The sequence below is a fragment of the Apis cerana genome, linkage group LG7, assembly GCF_029169275.1.
Source record: "Apis cerana isolate GH-2021 linkage group LG7, AcerK_1.0, whole genome shotgun sequence".
Taxonomy (NCBI): domain Eukaryota; kingdom Metazoa; phylum Arthropoda; class Insecta; order Hymenoptera; family Apidae; genus Apis; species Apis cerana.
Window position 1 is genome coordinate 10,584,041 of NC_083858.1, and position 17,665 is coordinate 10,601,705.

At 31.8% G+C, this 17,665-nt stretch overlaps 1 protein-coding gene and 1 long non-coding RNA gene across 10 annotated transcripts in view; one reads left to right on the plus strand and one right to left on the minus strand.

Moving 5' to 3' along the window:
• The window catches only part of LOC107999302 (protein furry), a 22,166-nt gene extending 13,944 nt beyond the window's left edge, over window positions 1–8,222 (plus strand). For 3 of the 6 annotated variants that reach the window (XM_017059011.3, XM_017059014.3, XM_017059012.3), the window contains 15 exons: window positions 53–218; window positions 293–602; window positions 693–996; window positions 1,100–1,608; window positions 1,695–2,003; window positions 2,103–2,271; window positions 2,708–2,880; window positions 2,963–3,037; window positions 3,670–3,843; window positions 3,948–4,085; window positions 4,166–4,347; window positions 4,414–4,606; window positions 4,675–4,932; window positions 5,000–5,501; window positions 5,585–8,222. In XM_017059011.3, the coding sequence (XP_016914500.2) occupies window positions 53–218; window positions 293–602; window positions 693–996; window positions 1,100–1,608; window positions 1,695–2,003; window positions 2,103–2,271; window positions 2,708–2,880; window positions 2,963–3,037; window positions 3,670–3,843; window positions 3,948–4,085; window positions 4,166–4,347; window positions 4,414–4,606; window positions 4,675–4,932; window positions 5,000–5,501; window positions 5,585–5,748 (3,626 nt within the window). In that variant the 3' untranslated portion in view covers window positions 5,749–8,222. The remainder of the gene's footprint in view (window positions 1–52; window positions 219–292; window positions 603–692; window positions 997–1,099; window positions 1,609–1,694; window positions 2,004–2,102; window positions 2,272–2,707; window positions 2,881–2,962; window positions 3,038–3,669; window positions 3,844–3,947; window positions 4,086–4,165; window positions 4,348–4,413; window positions 4,607–4,674; window positions 4,933–4,999; window positions 5,502–5,584) is intronic. The other 3 variants (XR_009830565.1, XR_009830564.1, XM_017059013.3) reach the window with 3 other exon arrangements.
• On the minus strand, window positions 7,554–16,726 carry LOC107999387 (uncharacterized). Of its 4 annotated transcripts, none has more exons than XR_009830569.1 (5): window positions 16,027–16,726; window positions 14,823–15,956; window positions 12,630–12,862; window positions 12,082–12,521; window positions 7,554–11,819 (listed from the first exon to the last, which is right to left on the minus strand). It is a non-coding gene; the product is annotated as an uncharacterized LOC107999387 (long non-coding RNA). The 4 variants fall into 4 exon arrangements; XR_009830567.1 differs by having other exon boundaries at window positions 11,630–11,819; window positions 12,082–12,862; window positions 14,823–15,080; window positions 15,840–15,956; window positions 16,027–16,495; XR_009830566.1 differs by having other exon boundaries at window positions 12,082–12,862.
• Window positions 16,727–17,665: the final 939 nt, after the last annotated feature.

Here is a 17,665-nt window from a genome sequence, read left to right on the forward strand (position 1 = left end):
ATTTTATGAACTTTTATAATAGCTGAAACTAATATAAAAATTGATGCCATAGAATCACCAGTGTGTCATAATTGGCCTTCAACATCGGGTTCAACAAACACAGTACCACCTGTTATTGTTACACCAGAAGATGCAAATAATTGGGTTGGTCCACAACCAGGTCCAAATATGCCAATCCAAGATGTAATCAAATCTTTGATCAATTTTTTAGCTTCTAGGTATATTTATAAATAATTATAATATATTATAAAATATATTTGTTAAATATTTTTAAGTATATTTTTTTTAATAGAATAAATCAACCATTGTGGAATTATGAAGACATGACTTCTAAAGTCTGGTGGGTTCGCAGTGCTGAACAATTAACAGTATTATTGCGACATGTATTACGAGTTTTTAGAGATTCTTTGCCCCATGCATTGGTTAGTCAACGATGGGCACAAACTGCATTACAATTAGGTTTATCTTGTTCGTCTAGACATTATGCCGGAAGATCTCTTCAAGTATTTAGAGCATTACGAGTTCCTATAACATCTCGAATGTTATCTGATATTCTGTCTAGATTGGTAGAAACGGTTGCTGAACAAGGAGAAGATATGCAAGTATGTGATATTTTAAATTTTAAATATTAAATATAAAAATATTAGGTATATTATAAGTACTATTTACAATAATTATAACTCTGTTATTAGGGTTATGTAACAGAATTGTTATTAACACTTGAAGCAGCTGTCGATTCGTTAGAATCTGATTTTCGACCTCTTGATTTTATGAAAGAAATATTTAAATCCACTCCAAATTTAAATAATAAAGATCCTGCTTCAGGCAGTTTGATTGGTGGAAAACGAAGTCCAGGAGGAGGTAATGGATATCCAGCTGGTCCACATATGTTTTCTCATTTAAATCAAGGTGGTCATACAAGAAGTACTAGTTATTCAGTTAGTTATTGTATGAAAAAATCAAGTGGTGGTAATTCAGCAGCAAGTGAAATAAAAGGTTTGTAATATCTGAATATCTTATTTATACATATATATATATATATTTATTGTAATATTTATATTAATTATAAAGCGTAATATTATATTAATTTTCTTTATAGAATTAGATAACAGATGTAATAAATATCCTAATTCTAATCTTTCACGATCGAGATCGGCTCAATCTTTAAAATTATTGGGTGATTCTGCAACACAAGATGATAAAATGACTATATTAGCACAATTGTTCTGGTTATCAGTATCTTTGCTTGAATCAGATTATGAACATGAATTTCTTTTAGCTTTGAGACTACTTAGTCGTGTACTTCATAGATTACCATTGGATCGACCAGATGCTAGAGATAAAGTTGAAAAATTACAACAACAATTAAGATGGACTTCATTTCCTGGTGTACATGCATTATTATTGAAAGGATGTACTAGTCCTAATACATATGAACCTGTTGTAACGTTATTGTCTCAGTTTACACCATTATTAGATTTGCCAGTTGTTGATCCTACTCAGAGTCTTGCGTTTCCAATGAACGTTGTGTCATTGCTTCCATATATGCTTTTAAATTATGAAGATGCTAATGAATTGTGTATTAGAAGTGCAGAAAACATTGCACAAGTAATTATTATTATACATAATATTATTATATAATTCTTTTCATAAATAAAAAGTTCCTACATGTATAATATATTTTTTATTTATAGATGAGTGCAGAAAAAGGAAAAAAATTAGAAAATTTGGGTACTGTTATGACGTTATATAGTCGACGTACCTTCAGCAAAGAAAGTTTTCAATGGACTAAATGCGTCGTCAAATATTTATATGATACATATGCCCATCTTAGTTTCAATATGCTAGCTTTTTTGGTAGAAGTATTAGAAAAAGGACCAGGAAGTGTTGCTTTACCTGTACTTAGTATTATACATTGTATGTTACATTATGTTGATTTAGCTTCACAAGCAGCACAACCAATCAATACTGAACTTCTTAGAGTGATTTCAAAATATGTTGAGGTATGGATAAATATTCGTTTTAGATGCTAAAAAAATAAATTATAATATTTTTATTTAGTTTTTTCACAAGCAATTATAGAATAATAAATATAATGTTAGGGTCCTCATTGGAAAGAAGCCCTTAAAATATTAAAATTGGTAGTCACAAGATCCTCAACTTTGGTAGCACCACCTACATCAGTACATGGATCATCTTGGGAATCTTCAATAGCATCTCCACATCCAAGCTTTACTGATACTGAGATATTTACTAAAAAAGAATTACCCGGTAAAACATTATTTTTTAAAACATTTTTTGCATGGATGTGAACATTAAAAGTTATTAAGTTATATTTTTCCTCTTGCAATGCCAAACACTCACTGCATGGATTGCTTATCTGATGATACTCAGGTTGCGATAAAAATAATAATAAAAATAAATTGTAAATTATTCATGGAATATAATTATTATTTTTTTAATCAAAATTAAATTATAAAATTAAATATCATATTACGATTATGTAGTTCACTTCAAAAAAATCTTATTTATAAATTTTTTTTATTTTATCATTTTATATTTCAAATGCATTATTTTTTTCAACTTTTAAAATTTTTTGAAAAGGTAAAAAGTATTTTAAGAAATATTATTTAGTAACTAATTAATTATTCCTAATTTTTCTCTTATGTTCCTTGTCATAAAGATAAATTGTTTTATTTATAAATAGGAAGAACTATGGATTTCACCTTTGATTTATCACAAACACCAGTAATTGGTAGACGATGGTTAATACGTCAGGGTGTTGAAGAAAAATCGCTTACTTCTCCTCGATGTTCATTATCCCTTTCACCAGCTGATAGTAATGCTGTTTCTGGTTGGAAAAGACCATGGATGTCACAGGTTAGATTAAAAATAGAATATAAATTAAAATTTATAAATATGGTATTATAAATATAAAAATCTAAATCTAAAAAAATTTCAGGGCCGTGTTAGAGAATGTTTGGTAAATCTTCTAACAACATGTGGTCAACGTGTTGGATTACCAAAGAGTCCGTCTGTAAGTTTATATTTAAACTGAAAATTTTTCTCGAAAAAATATGTGTTACATATATATATATATTTAATTCCAATAATCTAAAAAAAAAAACGGTAACTTTTCACTGACTCTGGTTCTATACTCCTTTTTAGGATGAACACATTAGTTCAATGACATTATATAGCAAGGTAACAGGTTTCTTTAAACGCAATCTGCACTCATTATCACAAAAATAAAAAACATCTAGTTATACTCATATTCATGTGATGTCCTATCAATATAATTATATTCACGCTTTTATATGCTTCGTGCAAATAATTTAACTTGCACAAAATTTTGAAAATGGAAAAAAATTATTTCAATCAATTGTAGGATTATAAATGTATAGTATATCTTTGTGTAGCATGTTAATTGTATAAAAAATATCGTACAAAATACAAATTTGCGCGTGCATTATTGTAATTTTTACATTATTTCTATATAGTCAACATATATATATATATAAAAAGTTCAATATTGAACACGAAAATGCACAATAATTGCTAAAGTACACAGCATTAATAAAGATAAAAATTAAAATATGTCAGATAAAGATTCTGTTATTAATTTTTCATATTTATTTCTTTAATTAAAAATAAACTTTTTTAATACAGGTGATATTTAGTCAAAGTTCAGATTTAATGGAAAGACAATCATCTATGGCTTCCTCAACAGAAGAAGTTTCTGGTGCAAATAATGATTTAAGTGGAGGCTCCAGAAGAGATGATGAACAATTTGGTGTATTTAAAGACTTTGACTTTCTTGAATATGAAAGTGAAAGTGTTGAAGTAAATATTATAATTTAATATATTTTACTCATATATTATTATATATTATTTATATAATTCAATATAATTTTAAAATATAAATAAATTTAATTTTTATATTACAGGGTGAAAGTACGGATAATTTTAATTGGGGAGTAAGGCGTCGTCCTCTTAGCGAAGGAGAAGAGAGAGAATCAAGTATAAGGCAATTTGAAGAAAGTTTAAGTGAAAAGACTCAATCATCTAGTAAACACACTAGTCGGGTATTTAAAAATTGATTTTAAATAGTATGTTGAAACAAGTTGAAATAAAATGAAAAATTGAATGTATATTAAAATTACAGCGCGGTGTTACGGAAGAATCATCAGATGATGAAGCTGGTTCAGAATCACCTTTAGATGAAGTACCCGGAGCTTCTGGAACAGGACAGGAAACAAACAATATTCCTGGAATGTTTCCACCATCCTCTTTATCTCTGATACCAAGTCGTACACGTCATGATTCTTCGACAAGGTCTGACACATCGTAAGTTTCTTATTAAAATAAATAAAAATTCTATTTTATTGATATTTATTTATTATTTTTATGCAGTGGTTCTAGTGCAGGAGATTTAGGAGATGTAACACCTTGTAATGCATCGCCAAATCTGTCAGCGTTAATGCCTTTTAGACAAGTTGTAAGAGATGATGCAGAAGAAATTTGGCGTCAACAGATTCAAAATCTTATCACACAATCTCTGTACAATACCTTAGACTTTTTCCAATTATTGAGTAGAATTTTAAGGGTAAATATTATATATTGCTTATTATATGTTAATATTAAATTTTTAATATCGTATATTATTATTCTCAGGATGTAAGCAGTAAATCAGTTACTCTCACACGAGAAGCTAGTGCCTTATTGTGTAACGGCAGTCCTGCCTCCACTCAATTAGGCTATCATTTATCTAGTCATGCGGAACTTCTTAGCTCAAAAGCTGAACCACCTTTAATTTGGTTCTCGATTGCTATTTTTGCAAATCAAAGATTAAATGAATCTTTACGATTTGGAATGTTAGAAATTCAAGAACATCTTGAAACATTTCTTGATAAGAAAGATCATGCTACCGAAGTAATTGTTTATTAAATATATATAATTATTAATTTTTTTTTAATTTATAATTTATTATTTTTCACAGTGCTTAGAAGCAGCCAAAGCAACAGCAAAACTTCAAGCCTTAGGTGGTAGTCATACAACAGAAACAGGTTTTGAAGAAATGCTTTTAGACTTAGGTAGAGCACTCTATAAACTTCATCTTCAACTTCTATTATTGATTGAAGCTTCAAACAAGATGCTAAGCACTCTTATGAACGCTGCAAAAAATGTACAAATTCCACTTCAAGATATATCTGCAGAAATTGCAAATATGAAAGTTGCTTTGAGCAGAGCGCTCGAAGAAAGTACAGAAAGTGAAAGAGGGACACCAACTCCAACACCTAGTCCTAGTCCTTTACCCGGTACTGGTGCTGTTGAAGAAGTTGCTCGTGTAGCAGAACTACTTAGAAATGCACGATGGTCTCCTGCTCTTGAAGCTGTAAGATTACATAGAGCACAATGGCCAGGAGATCCTTTTCATGATGATGATGATGTAACAACTGCTGTTAATATGTATTGCAAATACTTAGGACAAGATAGATCTGGTAATATACTAAAAAATATTAATATTAAATTTTTTTGAAATAGATAAATAATTCAAAAATTAATTATCATTTTTTTTCTTTAGATATTTTTGTAGTTACACGAAAGGACGATGAAATGTCAGAAATATTTAGTAGATTGATGGAAAGTTTATTCCAAGTTTTAGCAGCTGTTACAGGCTTGGAAGCATCAACAAAGGCAGCACGATCTCAACATGAGCATCCTAATAATACGAAAAATGACTGTTAACTTAACATAAATTTTAATATTATATCATATTATAGACAGTTATTTGTTTAAATTCAAGTCTTCATATAATTTAATTGTATCATGCGTTTTATTCATGTATCTTGTATACAACTATGTATACAACTATAAATGTATACATATATATATATATATATATATATATACACAGCATCCATACACATACACACATATATATATATATATATGTATACATATCGCGATGTAATTGTCATAGGAATTAGAAAAATATGCACGAGCGGAAGCACGAAATCATCGATTTTGTCGTTTCTTTTTTTAACACGAACGCAATGACGTATGTAAGTTCGGTGAAATAAATTTTTGAAAACTCGAATTTTTGACAAATATTTTTTTCTACGATTTTAAAATCCCGAAAATATGCTTGTATGTAAAGAATCATCACATTTCAATATTCGACTTGAATATGTTGATCATGATTATCAAAGTTACCGTACTATAACGGATTTTATTAAAAGATTCATTAATCAAGCAATTTTGAATACATTCTCAATAATTGATAATTTGGTTTGTAAAAAATTATTTTCATTTAATTTTATAATATAATATAAATTTTTCGAAACAGGGTGATCTCACTTTTGACAATGATGTAAGTTTTCGAAAATTAGGCTATTTTGGTAATGAATGGGCTACATGTGGTAGTTTCAACTCACGAAATGGATTAGAATCCATAACAAGTGAAATGAAATCATGGAATGCATTATCAGTTAGAATTTATTTATAAACATTCATAATAAATCTTTAGTTGAATATTTTTACATAATATTCTTATAGGCTTTAAAGGATTGGATGTTTCATATAAATTTTATTGGTCTTCAACATAAACAGAGAGTTGAAATTTTCACATATCAAGTTATTTGGAGTGTACCTACTCCTGAATTTCCCGAACCAATGGTCACAGTCAGTGTATATTTTCATGTAGCAATAAGTTACATTTATCCACCTCATTATCCTGCTGATGTGAGTTAGTTTTATTATCTATAGGATAATAAAATAAATTTATATAATATATTTATTTTTTTTTAGATTACATATGTTTTTGAAGGACATCAATTTAAGCATTCATTAAATATGATTTTTAGACCTAAATGGCTTTATGATATTTTAGATATGAAAACAATAATATTCAAGACTATTGATTTTTAATAGTTTTTAATTTAACTAGTAATTTTTTAATACAAATTATTTTTTTATTAGATGACATATGTATAATATTATATGATTTAATGCTCTAACATATTTTATATTAAATCTTAATTGATTTCAGTGAGTAAAATACGTTGTGCAATTATAGTTTAATTATGTTTAAAGCGTTTAGCAAGAGTAAATAATAACGAATTTAAGAGGCATATGCAAAGTGTCGTAAAAGTAAGCGTATCATATTCGTCTAAAAGGAGCACATGCCTTGTGTACTCTGGTTGAATGGCAGACGCATATAAGTTTACTCCAATTGGTTAAGCAGTAAGAGCAGGTGACAACCAACAAAGGAAAATACAACTATGGCAACTATTGTTTTCAGCGTGACTTAAAACGCTTACAATTACCGCCTGGCATGAATTATATTAAAATATAATATTTTTAAAATATGAACTCATTTCTCATTCATTAATCATATTTATTTATAATTCTTAGTTAGTTTTTTTCTTATAGACTATTTTTTTATATAATATATTTAGTAAAAAAAGTAATTTCGAAGTCTCCCGCGGAGTACATGCCGCGCACTTGTCGCTTCGAAAGAATCTATTTAAATTTCCATCGAGCACACCGAGGAGGTGTAATCCGTGCGTTGGTCTTTCGGACGATTTCTCTGTGTTTTTTACACACTATTCGGTTTTGGTGATAGTACGACAAATAGAAGACAATTTCAAAACCTGAGAGGGATTTTACCGAGTACTCATGCACATGGTGGTCGGATGACACTGGGAGGTCTGAGTTTCTCGGCAGGAGCCTGGAATATCGACAACCACGTGTCGGGCATATCTGTCTCGATTCACGTGTCATGTAATTTTTTAATTTTACTAATTGGATAATAATATTTATCATGTATATCTTATAAAAATATATTTATATTTGATAGTGTACTTTTATACTATATTTCATCGATGTCTAACAATTACTTATATATAATATATACTTATATTAAATAGTATTAATTAATACTTATATTTAATATCAAATACATTAATAAGAAAAATATGAATTATTTTTAATTAATTTTATCACGTTAAAAGTTTTATTTCCCTTGTTATTGTAATCATTACAGTATTTTTTGACTTAGCAGGTTGCAGGTCAAAAAAGATTGGCTACCGAAACACAAGTGGAAGCGAGCCAACAAGTGCAGTTTTATTAATCGTCTTACCAATACATTTACAGTTTCATTATCTGTTGTTAATATTACAAAAAATTAAAATCTAATTTAATAAAAGAAATAATAAATATTTCTAGTCGAACATTTAATTAAAAAAAAGTGAACATAAAAATACATATGTTTTGATAAGCAATCAATATATGGGTCAAAAATCAAATACTGGGACCAACCACTGTTGCCTATTTATACAGAAAGACTTTTTTGTCCGGGCTATGTCCTAAACATCACATCCGCCGAGGTGCTTCCTCCGCGGACCATGTTTTACCGCGATCGTGGCTAACTGATGAAGGAAACGTAACAGGAAAGACAGAGAAAGAACACGAAAGGAACCACCGCCTCACTTTCAGCAGCTTCAAACATCCGCTGCACCAGCCGCCGCCAGATCTCGTTTACCTCTCCTCCATTTCCCCTTTAACTCCTTCTCAAAGAGACACACATTCCTTGCTTTTCCTTCTCCGTTTCTCTTTTCTCTCTGCCTTTTGATTCAAGAAATGCCTTTGAATTGAAGATATCGATTAAAAAAATATCTTGGAGAAATTAAATGCGATAAAAAATACATAATAATAATTTTATAAAAAAATCTAATTTAAAAATTTATTTCAACAATATTCTAAGAAATTGAATATTTCGTATCTAATTTCAAATTGAAAAATGAAAGTAATTTCAAATTCATTCATATCGAGCAATATGTCTAATATATTGGGTGAGTTCAGACACAGCACATCTGGAGTGAACGGAGTGGACAAATCGACCTCCTTCGAAGAGAGGAGAAACAAGAAGGGGGATGTCCGTCGCGCGTGAACGGTGAGACACGTACCCACGTGCAAGGCTACGTCTTGAATCACCAGCTGCCGATTCGCCGACGACTCCAGGAACCCTGAAGACGTACTAAAATTAGCGACCAGCACCCCCGCCTAGCCCTTACATGGCCACGTCACGGGCACACGCGCCGCACTTTCAGAGAAAAAAAAAAGATGAAGGAAACAATAATAATCACGGTCCAAACGGCACGAGCCGATCGTGCGCGAAATATCACAGCTGGTGCACTCAAATGACCAATCATTCGTACGGGTAAGATTGACGATAAACGTGTCACCCGTAAGTCACAGTTAATCGGTATAAAACTGTGACACAGGTAGTTTGATTTTCATTTGGTTACAAATTATAATGACAGGTAACATTACTTTTCGTTATTGGAATCTGCTTTCATTGGCTCCAGACCAATAAATTCATACGCTTTATATATATAGTTATTTAAAAAAAAGAAAATAAACTTATTGCTTTATAATATTTCATAAGAGAGGTCTTTGCAATAATATCCAATTTTATTTTATCGTGGAAACAGGAAGTATTTTGGATTAATGAACCACATGGCTTCTCTGTTCATGAATGAATACCCATAATGAACTTATGCTACTTGTGATAAGAGAACCACCCAAGTTGATATTCTTGATGAAACTATGTATTACAAGTATTGTATCCATGTACAAATAGTTTTATCTCTCTTTTTTCTAAATATTTGCAGCTTTTGATCTCTCATATTTAACAACAGAAAATCGGTAAACATTCTTCTGCATTAATGGGAGGAATGTAGAAGCGAAAGTTTCCAGATATCTGGAAGCGATCAAGTAGATTTTTAGTTTAGAGTAACCAACTGTCTTGCATTCCTTTCCTTCGATCGATCTTCCATCGAATAAGAATCCGTGGAATCTGTTTCTATCGCGTACACTTCAAGTTCATTGTCCTCGATATCAGTTAGGGTATAGAATCTCGAAACGATCCTTTTGGTTTTGTCGTGGTACTGGACCTCCGTTCCAAGTACATCTGCGCCAAGCGGATGCAGCCTGCATTTTATGGCCGCCCAATGCAACCGATTCTCATTCGTGCACCCGTACTCACACCCTCCACCACTTTCAGCACGCGGTACAACGACTTCTATAATTAGATTTCCTTCCCTTTAGCTTAGACACCTTCGAATATAATCTCCATTTGCCCCGCGAATCACAGTTTATCACCTGGTTAGAAACGCCATCGAAAGTTTTGCAATTAATGTGCGATCAATTCCTTCTTTTGATAGCAAAGAATCTTCAAAAATCCATCAAACTATTGATAGAAGCTAATCTAAAAAACTTAATAGATTTAAAAAGAATCTAAAATATATTCTCAAAGATAATAGTCATTTAATTCATATATCATCTTGAATACATCGGTATTCTAATACCGATCTAGTACCGTTCAACGTACTGATATTAACGGTACGCACGCAGCAGTCGTTACAGGTTTCACGCCAGCTATTTCAAACAGGTTGCGCTTGGATCTATTTTTCGATCATTGGCATCGACTGGATCCACGGATCCACACTTCTGATGACAGGTAGTTAGAAAAATAATCGAAACGACGACGATTAAATTGAGTCGCGATCTATAAATGCCGTGTCACGTGCCAAGATGTGGCATCCTCGTAATTATAAATGGTTAATCATTGGTGATCGGCCAGAAGTTTGCAAAATAGTCAAAGTTTCAATTTTATGAATTCAAGCTGATTTAAAATATTATTAAGTATATATAATTCATCTTTTTTTATTATAATTATTCGACACTATTATTTTCTATTATTTTTTTTTTATTTTCTTATACAAAAATATTTATCATTTTTATCGATTAATTTTTGTCTCTTGTTTCTTTACAGTGTATCATTTTTCCTTTTTATTACAAATTATTGTATGTTTACAAACAAAAGCTATCACTAACATTTTACTAGCACGAAGTGTCTTATATAAAGGTGTCATTAAACGTTCTTGGCACGGCTTTCTCATTTTCCTCATTGGCAAATTCCATTCGATCACCGTATGATGACGATAAATGATCATTTTTATACAGGAGTCAATCTCATTCTCATATAAATTTGTGTAACATATTTTCTAATTATGGCAAAAAATATTTCTCAATGAGAAATTTTGAAATTAATATCCCTAAGTTCAAAGAAGGAATTTAGTTGTGTAACATGTGTAATGGTACTTCTTTCCAAACATTGCCAAGTTCGTAATCGTCATCGAAATGGTTCATATAAGCGATTGTTAAAACATCATGAATGAATTTTCCTATATATATGTGTATATGTGTGTGTGTAACAATAAAAAATATAATATTCAAAATATAATATTTACGTTTACGCTTTTAGATTGAGTGAAAAGATTGTAACATGATAACGACGATACTCTATTGTTTATAAAAATGTTATAATAAGATGAAAAAAATAAATTAAAAATTTTAATATTACAAATTTTATAGATTGAACGTTGTAATAGCTTGGCAACCTAATACGATCCGTCCCTGATCTGCATGCAAATACGAGCTATACTTAGAGATGTCCGATTTCCCTCGTTACGACGACGGATTGCATTTTCGTCTTCATCGACCTTAATTATTTTTTCGGAATTGGCATATAATAATTTTTAAACAAATCAATATAGCTCGATTAAATTTCCTTAAATGATCTTTATTATTTACTATTAAAGCAAAGCTCTTTCGGTTAGCGATTTCTAATGTTACCCGTAGTAGACATTCATCGCTATCAAACTACTTAAAGATAAGGTTGCAGTCAAGATAAAATCGTTGTACGAGCATTCATGTACAATCTTCTTGTGCCTGGATTCTTCAATGGGCCTCTAAAAAAGGAAATCTGAATGAGCATCCACGTATGCACCGTACAAACGCGAAAGATTACTTGAAACATTTTTTTACGATTCAAAAATAATATGATGAGTGGATTTTTAAAATTATGTATATTTTACGTAAATTTATACGTGTGCGTTTTAACGAATGGATTAATTCACAAAGTATCGATTATATGTGCGTTAAAAGAAATATCAAATAAAATATTATATATGTTACGTATCAATGTAAATATCAAGAATATATTATGATTACCTTATGATTATATTTATATCAGAAACAATTAACATTTCTTGACTAATTTCTAAATTATGCTATCTTAAATCATGTGGCAGACCACCAGTCTTTCATCCCATACGCGCACGTAAACTCAAGATGATCACGTATAAGAGATGAATACATGTGCGGGCAAAGGGAAGCTGCTGTGGAAAAAGAAGCGTAGAAAAAGGGGAAGATGGGAAGAAAAGAGACGGAAGAAGGGCGCGTGTCGGTCGCGTGCCCGTTGCCGCTGGTGACTCGGTGTCTGCGACCCTCCTGTCCTTTAACCCCTCCTACAGCTTTTCCATGAACGAATATTTGTGTGGGTAATCACTAGGCTTTTAAAAATATCAACATATCAATAATCTTATTACAATGAACACAGGTTAACACAGATACATATTGTTCGTTTCCTACTTTTTTCATCTTTCTTCTTCCTATAACATATATATCAAGCTAACACATAATTTTTTCTTAAAAAAATATGATAAATATGATGTATAATTTTATTAATTTTTATTAAGTAATTTATTATTTTATTATACCGATTTAAAAAACGCAAGGGGGTTTCACGAAATTCTATGAATCCACCAGCGTACTGTTTAATGCTACGATCTCAGCTCCCTCATCGTCTAGTCCACTTCCTCTTCTTCCGTCCCCTTAATTTTTTTCATCTCCTCTTTAAAGATGTCTGGACGATGGCAATAGAAGAAAGGGAATCAACTAGGGAGGATCACGTGTGGCACGTGGTCTGTACGCGAGCCAATGGAAGAACCTACTGCAACAGGAGATGTATCCATCAGAAAACAGACACTCAGTGTCTCGAACAATAATCAAACAGTGCTACACGTTAACATCCCTCATACTTCTGTATTCTGACACTTCCGATTTTCTGATATCGCAGACGGAAGTCATCAACATTCTCTAGATTTCAAATGAGCAATAATCTTCATAGTCATTAAACATATTTCTGTCACATCGAGAGATTATTATAATTTTTTACGAATATCATTGATATTCATGAACTCTTCAATTTCAATTAAAATAAATAAAATAATATAAATTAATTCAATATAAATTAATATAAATTAATATAAATTAATATAAATTAATTCAATTAAAATAAATAAATAAATAAAATAATCGTTCGCAAGATAGATAACTTTTTTAAAAAAATTCGTATCTTAATTACTTCTTTGACTTGAAACTCATAGATTTGTTTTCAATTTTCTTAATTTCTTAAGAAAAATCATAGAATAACTAAGAACATATATATATTTTATTTTCAAGTAAAAATTTAAAGTGCTAAATTATGAAAAAAAATATTATGTTGAACTCTAGTTTCAAAGATCTCATATATGAAAATCAGCTGACTGCTTGATAAATTCCTATATGCTTACAACAATTTAAATGCAGCGTGTACGTCATTATGAATCGCCGATTTTTTTTCTGTTATAAAAAAAAAAAAACAAGAATCACGTGAATATAAATCCAGCAATAAGAGATTTCAAGAAAAAGAATATTCCGATCGTACTCGCTCTTATGCGTTCATCTCTCTTGTCTCGATCAAGATCGCAGACGGTCCGGCTGAGTGTAGAATTTCGTCGTGAAATTTGTGAATGAGCCCTCGTGACTCGCACATTTTGAATGAAAACCGACGGGCCGGTTTTTACGAAAGCAGCACTATACTGGCACAGGATGCGGGTGCGGACGAAGGGGGTGTACGTTCATTTTTATCCATTTTAATTCTTTTTTCTCGCCGTAGGAAAAGATAAGAGCAGGGAGGTGGAAGGAAGAAAGAATATAGCCAGCTGATCGCCTTTGAAAAGGTTTTGCAAAATGCGAGCACGTGCTCGTGTGCGTAACCCTTTTTTAGATTTGCATGCTTGTTTGCCACCTGCGAACCGGTTAGTTCTACACAATTTGATCGACATGCAATTAATCTCCGAATTACAACACTTACTTATTCTCGTAGAAATTTTACTAAATGCATTGTAATTTTTTGATAATCTTAATCATTAAATTACCACTTAATTTCTTCTATGTATTCATAATAATAATATATATTTCAAAGAATTTTTATAATGGCAATTTAATGAATTTTATCAATGAAATTTATAACAAGATAAAGAAGTTTTTGTTTAGAAAAAAAAACTCTTGAATAAAAGTATCTTCTTATTAATATTAACAGAAAAACAAGTGGTAGAGAATATGATGAATCGCAAAAAAATACGATATACAGAAAGGGAACAAATGGGAGGGACAAGAAGGGTAAAACAGGCGGCTGTTCGCTGTCTCCGGAAGGAACTGTCTCCCTTTATACCCAAAGACATTCCTCCAAACATGAACCAACGTGCTTCGTACGACGGTGTTCTCCCTTCGTAGAAGCACTTCCACTGACATCCCCACTCTCTGTTAACCTCTTGCACCCGAAACTAAATTAAGGGTCGTTCCGGTCGATATTTTTTAATCTTCTAATACTTTTTTCTTTTTTTTTTTTTCTTTTTTTTTCTGTATTTTATTGTGCCTAGTGAATCACTTATATTTTTTTATATACTTTTTTGAATGTTTGCCATAAATGTGACAAATTAATAATTTAATATATTATATATAAATATTATCTTTGGAATGTAAAAAATTTATATGAAAAAGAAATAAATTATTAAGTTATAAATAAATTATTAAATTATTAAAAAAAAAAGTAAAAAAATGTATTCTGTTTATAATGACTCACGTACTGTAAATAGAAAATTGTCATCTAAAACCTGGTGTCATTGCACCCTAGGTTCTAGAGGACGGCTAGAAGATGAAAGTTGGAAATACGTAGACGACTGAAAATCTCTTCTGGCTCGTTGCCAAGATCTTCGAATCTTGTCATCTTCTTCATCCATGTCTTCCATTCTCCAGCACGCACTTCTTTTCGTAGCTTTGCTGGAGGCAATCACTTAAATAGTTCTACTATTCTATTTTCCTTATCGTTTTTTTTTTATTATTTCCTACAAAAATATAATATATTCATTTATTATTCGAAGAAAATTCTTCTTCAGAAAAATTAAAAGAGATTATGATTAATACAAATTTAAATTTCTAGAACCCGAAAGAGAGAAATTATAAAGAATGGAAAATATCAAAAATACCGAAAAGAGAAAAACAATGGATAAATGAAGATGATTATGCGAAAGAAGAATAGATAAAAAAGAAATAGATTTCAAGAATAAGTAAAAGGGTTCGAAATTCTAATAGCGATCCTATGTTTCTTTTATTATGATCGTCTAATTTCGGTGAGTGTTAGCGAAAGTGCGTCATCCTTTACGAATTTGCGAATCGTGAATTTAGAATTCCAATCTGTACATTCTACCTTGTCCCGCGAGTGACCATGGAATAGAAGAGAGGTGGTTTACCCGAAGAACACGACAGCTGCATCGAGCCACCGGCCTGAAAATAGCACGGCAACCCCATACCGAGGCCGAAGAGCGAAGTCGAAGCCCTCTCCCTACGTCGGTATATACCTCGGCTAAAAAGCCACCCACCTACGAGCCTTTTAAATAGCAATCGTGTGCTTTTCCCTTTTTTTCCCACCAGAAAACTTCTCGCTAAACGACATGATCGTAGAAAGAGAGAGTGTACCGATCCTGATTTATAAGAGGTACCAGGCGTTTCCGGATAATTTTTGGAACGATACCCGATACACTCACCGAAACATTTACTTTTTTTTTTTTTTTTTATGAAAGAATGATTCTATGAAATAGGATTACGCTTAATGACTCTGTCTTCCTTATCGAAAAAAAATCTCTCCTCCTCGAATTTCTAAGAAAGATTTTCTTCTTCTTCGGGAAACTTAAGTAACCGTTGAGAAATTATTGAAGAAGAAACTGAAAAAAATATTGAAACTTTAGATTATTTACGATTAAAGTTTCATTTTTGTAAAAAATGGCAACGCACGTGGTCTGGCCATCCATCCAGCCTCTCTGTTTTCTTCGGTTTACACGTACTTCCTCCTCCGCACCTGGAGCTTCTCCAAGTACGCCGAAAATACACGTTTTACGCGACACGTTCCATCGAAACCGCGTTCAGGCACCTGTAGGATGCGTCCCATCTATCCGTCGGTTTATTAATGTAGAAACCACGAAGTAAATTACTCTTTACGCGTATTTGATGACACAGAGAAGCCTCGGATACTGACAATCCATCGCTGAGAAAAGGTTGGCAAGTTTCATAGTTGCGTCAATCGAGATGCTCGACACTCGTGACTTTATTTTTAGGTCCAACGTCGATAGTACCGCGATTGCAATAGCGTTCCCGAGACACCTGTTCTTCGAATCATTTTGAAAACAATCAACATTTCGATCAATTTCAGATTGTTGAAAATATCAAGAGAATAAACAAATATAAATAACTTATATATTTATATACATTTAACGTGTGTATATATTTGTTAATGTTCATCAATACTTTCCCAAATAAGAAACATTATAAACTGTAATACTTAAATCGGAATCGTTATTCCGTTGTTGCGAAAGATTTACGAGCGTCGATAAACGGAGCTTAACACTCGGCATCGTATTTTCGTGAGGAACATAAGAGAGGCATCGTGAAACATCGATGCGGGACGAAAGAAGGTGGCAAGCAAATAAGAAAACGGCGTCGAATCTCGCAGTTTCATTGGTGGCTTACAGGATAGAAGCAGGTTGGTGCGCTGGGTGGTTCTTCTGGAGCGACGCCAGGCGTCCGCCGAATTTAGCACCGCGACGCTGACTAACTCGCGTGGCATTCATTCAATCGCCGACCAAAAAGTCCGTTGCTTGCATAGTCTCTCACTGCATAGTCTCTGTTTGCACGAACGACATCGCTCTCTCTATGCTTGCTCGGAAAACCTCGCTTTTCATTTTTCTCCTCCCCCTTAAAATCCTGGAAATCGAATTAAAAATCCATTTCGATATCTGTAAAGGTACAACCTTCGTCACTCTTCATCGCAGTTCATTGTTCAAGCATTATAGCAAAGAAAATAATAAAACTCTTTTGAGAAATATTGTTTGCCGGTGATATTATTAAATAATCGTGGGGATGTTATAATCGATAATATGTGACTAAAATAAATATGTCATTTTATTAATAACGACTTGGTATTAATAAAATACTACAGAGGATCGTAAATATATGATACGTCTCATAGAAATATAACGTTTATTTTTAATGGAATTCCATAGGAAAAAATATGTAATAACTTTCTAACTAAGGAAAATTAATTTGAAAATTTTTATTTGTTCTTATATTTTTTTTTATCATTTCGTAAAAAAATTCATTATTTTTTTTTTAATATATTTATCCTATAATTTCCATGATTTTGCTTCTTAAAATGTGTCTGTGACATCAAGTTCGAGGAAATTTCACTCATCTCTAAAGCGAAGAGACGCGTGTCTCGATGAATCGCGTCTAGCATTTTTGCGCTTTTTCGTTTCCCCATCTATGAGATGGTTAAAAGATGCCGCATACTAAATGACATACGTTCTTTTCCCTTCCCTTTCTTTCTTTCTCGGTCCAGTGGCGGTTAATGAACATCGGACGCGTGCCATAGATCCCA